We start from the raw sequence: 8,136 nt of genomic DNA on the forward strand, positions 1-8,136 counted from the left end.
AGGAGATGTCTGACGATCTTTGACATCCTCAGAAATGGTAAAGACTCTCTAGATCGTAACAGGCTTCCTGGTGTTTACTCCATCCCACTTAAGGACAGCAGATGGGTCAAGGGCCTTATATATATATATATATATTGGTTCCACCAAGCACTCCTTAAATACCAGAATATGGGAGCACCAAGCAGACCTCCAGCATGGGTAACACACCACTGCCCTGGCTTCATATGCATCTGATCCAGATATTGAAGCGGAATTCAACAAAGCTGAGGTCATCAACACTACACCCCACCTGGAGCATCTAAAATGGCTAGAAGCCATATCCATTTACAAAGCTAGCCACATGACTGCCTGCATCAACCAGAAAGAATAGCTTAATCTATTGGTAACCTGGCAGACCTTCATATATGACAAACTTTAATTACCACCACCCATGCACGAGTTTACATGCCCAGTGCAACAGATTTAATCATACAGACATTCGATTTAATTTCAAATATTTATGTTCTATTTTGAAGCATTCCATAGGATTTTACCTGAGGAAGAACTATACAAAAGTTTGAAAATGTTTGTGATATACCGTGTTTTTTTTTACAAGGAACACTGGTAACGGTTATAGTGTTGATTTCACCCCTCGATGTTAAGATGATGTTGAACTTTTTATTTAATTAGAAATTACAATAATGACTGGCTTATTAATAGTGTCACTCTAATAAACTTTATTACTTGTGTAAATGTTACATAGCAAAACATGAATCTTCAAAAGAAATAGTTATAAATCAATTCATATTTATTTAGTATAAAACGAAGAAAAAACAAATATTCTGAAAGTGAAATATGAATAGATAAATTACAGATATGAGTGTTTATAAATAATTTATATTAATAACTCAAAAATTATGTTTTAAAAATTAAAAATTAAAATGTGTGTGCATAATTCGCTGAATATTGGTTTTATGTATAGTGCTTAATTATATACCTAGATTGAGTCTGAATTTTCATTCAAATCTGAGTACATAAAAAAATTAACAGAAAAAATGGCCCTCGCTTAAAATAGAGGGGTTGATCGGTTGAATTTTAGGCATGGGCTACCTCCTGCATAATTAGTTCCTTGAGCAGTTCGGCGACGGTCGGATGGGGAATGACTAAGTCACGCACTAGGTCAACGCTCATCATTTTAGTCACCATCAACCCGGCGATCGCGATAATTTCAGTCGCGTACTGACCGATCATGTGGACCGCTAAAATTTGGCGGGTTTTTTGGTCAACTAACATTTTGACTAGACCGGCGTAGTCGTCAACCTCGGTCACAAAGCGACCCGAGTAAAGCATCGGCATTTTGTAGACTTGGTAGGCAACGCCGTTTCTTTGGAGCTCTTCTTCGCTCGGTCCGACGGTGGCAATTTCGGGATCGGTGTAAATCACGTTCGGGATCGCGTTGTAGTCCACGCTGTCCCAAGTTTGACCCAGCAACTGGTGCACGACCACCTCGGCTTCGCGGTAGGCCGTGTGGGCTAGCATCGAAACGCCGTTCACATCGCCAATCGCATAAACGTTAGCTAAGTTAGTCTGACATTTTTCGTTGGTCACCACCCGACCCTTTTCTAAGTAAAGACCGATTTTTTCAAGACCTAGGTTAGCCGAATTAGGAACGCGCCCAGTCGCCAGCAAAATCTTCTCGTAGGGTATTTGAAAAACTTGTCCAGTCGCCCGGTTTTTGACGCTTAAAAAGTGCTGATCAACTTTGACCGCTTGGTGACCTAAGTAAAATTTGACGCCGCGCTCCTGGTAGTAGTCCAAAATTTGCCGACTAATTTCCTGGTCAAGTCCGCCGCCAACTTGGTCAAAAAACTCAACCACGTGAATCTCGGGACCAAGGTTTTGAAAGTAAGCCGCCATCTCCAAACCAATCACTCCGCCGCCGATAATGACTAGTCGCTTGGGCAACTTTTCTAGAGATAGCACTTCCACGTTAGTGAGAATTTTTTCGCGGTTAGTCAAGAGCTCCTTCAGTCCTTCAATCGGCGGAATGCTAGGCAACGAACCAGTCGCAATCACCAACTTGTCGGCCAGTAGTTCCTGCCCGTCTACTTCCACCAAAAACCCGTCCTGACTTTGGCCTTTAACTTTGCCAAATCCGCGGAAAATGTCGACGCCGTTAGCTTTAACTTTGGCCTCCACGCCTTGAACGAGCAACTTAACTTTTTCGTCTTTGCGACGAACAGCCTGCTGGTGGTCGTAGTGAAAAGAGCCGACTTTCACGCCGTACTTTTCGCCGTGGGCGACGGCTCGGTAAACTTTCCGCGAGTAGAGCAACGCCTTGGAAGGAATGCAACCCACGTTTAAGCACGTTCCTCCGAAAGCATCTTTTTCAATGATGGCCGTTTTGAGATGTTTGCCGATTCGTTCGGCTAGTAAGTAGCCGCCCGGCCCGGCGCCCAAAATGACAACTTGGTAGCGACTAGCCATGGTTCTCCTTTGCAACGAGTTGATCGATCTTTTCAAGCACGGTTTTGAGATCGACTAAAAAACGTCCGCCGTCAGCGCCGTCCACCAGGCGGTGGTCAATCGTGAGCGACAAAGTCAGTGCTTGGTAAAACTCAACCAATCCGGCTTGGTTTTGGCGCGCTCGGAGCGTCAAAGCACCAACGCCTAAAATCGCCGCCTGACCATCGTTAAGAATCGGCGTGAAAGACTCAATCCCGAGCGCGCCCACGTTAGAAATCGTGAACGTTCCCGACTTGAGATCGACCGCCTGGTACTGACCCTGGCGAACGAGTTTGATCATTTGGCGGGCTTGCTCGCTAATCTCTCGCAACGACTTAGCGTTAGCGTGGGTTAAAACCGGCACGATTAGTCCGCCGGGCGTGTCAACGGCGATCGCGATGTGAGCGTGGCGGTGCCCCACGGCGCGCTCGTCAAACACATGGGCGTTAATCGTTTGGCTGTACTTAGGTAAAACGCGCGAAGTCGCAAAGACGACGAGGTCGTTAATTGAAATGCGCGGACCGCCGCTTTGAGCGGCCTTTTTAAAGCGCTGGTGAACTTTGGTTAAATTGCTCGCGTCAACGCTGATCACTAACGTCGCGGCGGCTGATTGCTCCTTTGACTTGAGCATCGCTCGGGCGATCGCCCGGCGCATCGGTTGGTAATCAAAGGGTGAATCGCCGCTGGCTCGCGGCGCCTCGCTCGCCAGCTGTTCAACTAGGTCGGGCTGACTGACTTGGTTGACCGCGCCCTTGATCTTAGCGAGCTGCATCGCTCCGAGAACGTCTTGACTAACTAGGCGCGGCTGGTTGGGCTGAGCCGGGTTGACTAAGGCCGGGTTAATTCCCGAACGACGAAGCGTGCGGAGAGCCCGCGGCGAAAAACCGCTCCGGTTTGAACCTAGAACCTGATCAGTTGGTTCAGCCGCTGGCGAGCTAACTGACTCAGGCGCCGGAGCGGCTCGAACTGGAGTAAGTTGCGGCGGCTCGTCAGCTGGGACGGGACGAGAGTGCTTGGTTTGGACTTTGGGAGTCTCAGACGGCTCGAGTTCAGCCAAAAGAGCGCGAATGTCTTCCCCAGCCTTTCCGACGATCGCGACGGGCGAAAAGACGGCGATTTCTTGGTTAGGCTCGACGAGTATTTTTAAAACCGTCCCCTCTTCTTGGGCTTTGTGTTCAACTTGGGTTTTATCGGTTTCGTAACTGAAAAAAGGTGCGCCCTTTTTAATTACTTGCCCCTCAGCCACGTGCCACTCGGATAAAATGACCGATTTTACCGTGTTACCCATCTTGGGCATTTTGACTACTTTAGCCACGCTCGCTCTTTTCCGCCGGATCTAGGTGACCGACTGCTAACTCCTCGGTTAGTTGGGTTTTGGGACTGATGCTCATCGCTAGACTGATCAGCGACAGGTGGTAAACTTCCCGCCAGTCACAACCGCGACTCAAATCGTTGACCGGCCGGTTGAGACCGACGATAATCGGTCCGATCGCTTGGTAATTACCAGTCAACTTCATAATTTTGTAGCCGATGTTAGCTGCGTCCAGGTTAGGGAAAATGTAGACGTTCGGCGCGTGAATGAGCGAGCGGTTCCACTTGTAAAGTCTGGTTTGGGCGTCGTAAGCCGCATCGAACTGAGTTTCCCCAAGTACCCGGTAGCCTTGCCCGGTCAACTCCTCAGCCGCCTGACGGACTTTTAAAACGCTCGGCAGTTTCTGACCGCCGCTGCCGTTAGTGGAGAAAGAAAGCAGCGCCAAGTAAGGATCGATGCCAAAAAGACTTTTCACCCCGGCCGCGACCGACTGACCAATTTCAACTAACTCGGCTTGGTTAGGTTCGGGCACGATCGCAGCGTCGCCTAGGAAAAGGTTTTCCTGACCCTTAGTCATTCAAAAAAACGAAGTCACTAACTTACGCCGCGTGCCAACAATTTGAAGCGCGGGTCTGAGCAGTTCGGCAGTCGGAACGGTGGCTCCGCCGACAACGCAATCTAACTCGCCCAGCCGAACCAAACTCATCGCAAAGTAGTTTGGATCGCTGGCTCAGCGGGCAATCGTCTCGGCATCGTTTTTGTCGCCGCGCCAAGTTTGCAAGCAGTCGATCAACTTTTGACGCGGGTAAGCATCAATGACCTCGGGACTAATCACGAGCGTCTCGACATTAGGAAATTGGGCCAGTTCCTGGGCCGCTCTTAAAATGCGCGGGTCAGCGCCGTCGGGAAAACCGATGCGGATTTTGCCCCGGTGGTTGGTAATGCTCTGAACTAAGGCAGCGATTAAAGGGTGTTTATTCATGCTCAGACCGTCCGATCAACGGCTGCCTAACGCCGATCACCTCTAGTCCTTGGCGGGCAATTTCGATCTCTTCGTCGGTTTCCGAGACGTAAATGGCAAACTGAGAAGCGCGGGTTGAAACTTTTACCCACGACTGATCAGCCAAATCAATCTTGGTCTCTAAAACCAGTTTGGAAATGCTGACTTTTTCGACGAAACGCCGCAAAACTTTGCGACTGTTTTTGCCGATGCCGCCGGTAAAAATAACGCCGTCAATCTGGTTACCTAATTCGTTAAGGTAAGCGCTGTAATAACTAACTAAGCGATCAACATACATTTCAAACGCCAGTTCGGCCGCCGGATCACCCGCCGCGATCGCCTGCTCAATTTCGCGCATGTCGTTGGTGGTGCCAGTCAGAGCTAATAGTCCCGACTGACGGTTTAAAAGCTCGTCAACCGCCTGGTAATCAAGTCCGAGCTGACGCTGGAGAAAAATCACCACGGCCGGGTCAATGTCGCCCGAGCGGGTTCCCATCATCAGGCCGGCCAGCGGCGTCATCCCCATTGAAGTGTCAAGCGATTGACCATCTTTAATTGCGCAAACCGATGAGCCGTTGCCAAGGTGAAAAATGATCAAATTGGGACGGTCAATTTTGCTTTCCTGACGAAAGCGGTGCAAATTGTACTGGTAACTGATGCCGTGCATACCGTACTTACGCACGAGATGTTGTTCGTACAAATAACGCGGCAGCGGGTACAAAAAACGCCTCTCATCCAAACTTTGGTGAAAGGCGGTGTCAAAAACTAAAACGTTGGGAGCTAAGACGAGTTTTTGCATTAACTTGACGCCGAGTAAATTGGGCGGGTTGTGAAGCGGAGCGAGATGGCTCAAGGCAGTCAGTTTTTCTAACACTTCGGGGGTGGCCAAAGTAGCGCGGCGGTAAAAACTTCCTCCCATCACCACGCGGTGACCGACCAGGGCGATCTCGCTGGCTAGATCGGCGACCACTCCTTCGCTCTTCAAAAGTTCAATTAGCGCTTCAAAAGCTTGGTCGTGACTCGCTAAGGAGAGATCTTTTTGCCAAACTTGACCCGGGCGGTAAAACTTAATGCGCCCGTTTTTTTCGCCAATTTTCTCAAGCAAAACTTGGGCCAGAAGTTCGAGATTTTGGTCGAAAACTTTCGCTTTGACCGAGGAACTTCCGGAGTTGATTACCAGGGTTTTTTGCATTTCAAAGCTCCAGTCGTATGAACGATTAATTAAGTAAAATTATACAACACCGCTGGGCAGATAAATTAACGCGTCTTGGTCGGCTGAGCAGCAGCGCTAGGAGCGGCTTTCTTAGTCACGATTTGTTTGAGACGCGCGGCCTTACCGCTGCGCTGACGCATGTAGTAAAGTTTGGCACGACGCACTTTGTTGCGGCGCACTACGTCAACGTGGGAAATGATGGGCGAGTTAAACGGAAAAGTTCGTTCCACGCCGATTCCGTAAGAAATTTTGCGAACCGTGAAAGATTTAGAGGCCCCGCTGTTTTTGATCGCGATCACTAATCCTTCAAAAACTTGGATCCGCTCCTTGCTACCTTCGCGAATTCGAACGTAAACTTTGACATTCTCGCCCGGGCGAAAATCGGCTAAATCTTCGCGGCGCGATTGCTGGTCCACGTGGGTTAACAGTTTATGACGCATGTTTTTTTCTCCTTAGTAAATCGGGTCGTTTAGACCGCGTTTTAGCGAGCGCTTGTTCCTGGCGCCACTGGTTGATTTTTTGGTGGTCGCCGCTCAGTAAAACGGGTGGTACTTCCATTCCTTTGTACGAGCGGGGTCTTGTGTACTGGGGGTACTCAAGCAAGTCTTGGCTAAAGGAATCATCGTTTTGAGAACTAGCCTTGATCACGCCGGGAACAAGTCTGATCAGCGCGTCAGCCAGAGCCAAAGCCGGTATTTCACCGCCCGTCAAAACAAAGTCGCCGAGCGAAATCTCTTGGTCAACTAGCGAGCGCACTCGCTCATCAAAACCTTCGTAATGTCCCGCCACTAAAGTCAACTCTTTTTCGGTCGCTAGTTGACGGGCTAGTTGCTGGTTAAAAACTTCTCCCTGCGGCGTGAGCAAGATTTTTTTGCCGCCCAAAGCTTTCAAGGCCCGGTCGATCGGTTCGACTTGGAGCAACATCCCTTGTCCTCCGCCGTAGACTTGGTCGTCAACCCGGCGGTGTTTGTCAAGCGAAAAATCGCGTAAGTTGACGATGTTAATCGTAACTAACTTCTTCTCAACCGCCCGTTTGATGATTGATTCGTCAGCAAAGACCTCAAAAAAACGGGGGAAAAGCGTGACGATGTTCAGACGCATGACTACGAAATGGCGACTTTGGTCTTAGAAGCAGTTTTTTTAGGGGCTGCTTTTTTGGTCTCGGCCTGGGCCAGTTTGCTTTGCTCGTACTGCTTGAAAAGCGTTTTGACCGTTGGCGAAGGCTGAGCGCCGACGCTCAGTCACTTTTTCTGCAGTTCAACATCGATAAAAAGTTCTTTGCTGTGCGGGTTGTAGTAGCCAATTTCTTCGATGAAACGACCATCGCGCGGAGCGCGACTGTCAGCCGCCACAATTCGGTAAAAGGCGCTGAATTTTTTACCGATCCGTTTCAGTCTTAGTTTAACCATCTTTCCACTCCTTCGCTACTAATCTTACCACGGTTAAAGTCCATGTCAAGCGAAAGTGCTTGACAAAAATAGGTCGGGGTTATTTTTGCTAAAATAAAAAGAAGATGCACCGACTTGAGTTTATGCGCGGAGAACTGGCTCGTGCTCGTCAAATGCGAGCCAACAAAGTTTTTCTGGGCTGCTTTCTGGCGCTGGCCATCGCGACTTTCCTGGCTCGCTTTACCATCGCAGTCCTGCTTGACTTTGGTCTCAAAGACGGGCAGTTTTACCCCGACTGGTGAATGACGATTTTGAGCGGAGAAAATTCCACCAACGGACCAAACCTTGACGATCCGTACTGACGGCAACTTTTTGACCGACGGCCCAACTTTTTGTGGATGATGACTCAGTTCACTTGACTGACCACATTGCTGATGATTTTTTACCTCTTTTTCCGGTTTTTTGGAGTTAACCGCGAGCTGCCGGAGTGGCTGCGCTGAATCGGTTCCCAACGCACGCTGAGCATCGTCACCATTTACGAAATCACCATCGCCGCTATTTACTGATCTTCTTACCTCAGCGGGGTGCGAATCGAAGTTTCCGGCGCTCGAATTCCGGTCTGAAGTTTTTTAGTTACGCTCTTAGTGCACGCCTTTCTACCTTTTTTTGTCACCGTCTACTCGGTCATTTTTCTCGTCCAAGATAAAAGCGCTTCCCTGCTCAGAGAGAGGTTTGTTTT

At 49.0% G+C, this 8,136-nt stretch overlaps 5 protein-coding genes across 5 annotated transcripts; all 5 read right to left on the reverse strand.

Annotated features, from left to right (window-relative positions):
• Nucleotides 1-1,074: 1,074 nt before the first annotated feature.
• On the reverse strand, nt 1,075-2,466 carry LOC111615735 (dihydrolipoyl dehydrogenase-like). The gene has a single exon (XM_023357174.1). It carries the CDS (start codon nt 2,464-2,466, stop codon nt 1,075-1,077), a length of 1,392 nt encoding a protein of 463 aa, XP_023212942.1.
• A 19-nt stretch (nt 2,467-2,485) lies between these two features.
• On the reverse strand, nt 2,486-3,781 carry LOC111615736 (dihydrolipoyllysine-residue acetyltransferase component of acetoin cleaving system-like; the record flags this gene model as incomplete). Its single annotated transcript, XM_023357176.1, has 1 exon — nt 2,486-3,781. A coding segment is annotated over exon 1 (1,296 nt), but the record flags the coding sequence as incomplete, so codon positions are not given.
• Nucleotides 3,782-3,791: 10 nt separating this feature from the next.
• On the reverse strand, nt 3,792-4,502 carry LOC111615737 (phosphate acetyltransferase-like). Its single transcript, XM_023357177.1, has 2 exons — nt 4,400-4,502; nt 3,792-4,342 (listed from the first exon to the last, which is right to left on the reverse strand). The coding sequence occupies exons 1-2, from the start codon at nt 4,500-4,502 to the stop codon at nt 3,792-3,794; spliced, it is 654 nt and encodes a 217-aa protein (XP_023212945.1).
• A 268-nt stretch (nt 4,503-4,770) lies between these two features.
• LOC111615738 (acetate kinase-like) lies at nt 4,771-5,988 on the reverse strand. The gene has a single exon (XM_023357178.1). The coding sequence runs from the start codon at nt 5,986-5,988 to the stop codon at nt 4,771-4,773; it is 1,218 nt and encodes a 405-aa protein (XP_023212946.1).
• A 450-nt stretch (nt 5,989-6,438) lies between these two features.
• LOC111615739 (tRNA (guanine-N(1)-)-methyltransferase-like) lies at nt 6,439-7,110 on the reverse strand. Its single transcript, XM_023357179.1, has one exon. The coding sequence runs from the start codon at nt 7,108-7,110 to the stop codon at nt 6,439-6,441; it is 672 nt and encodes a 223-aa protein (XP_023212947.1).
• Between the last annotated feature and the right edge of the window lie 1,026 nt (nt 7,111-8,136).

Source organism: Centruroides sculpturatus, unplaced genomic scaffold (assembly GCF_000671375.1).
Source record: "Centruroides sculpturatus isolate CEXI.00-Female unplaced genomic scaffold, Cexi_2.0 scaffold2676, whole genome shotgun sequence".
NCBI lineage: Eukaryota > Metazoa > Arthropoda > Arachnida > Scorpiones > Buthidae > Centruroides > Centruroides sculpturatus.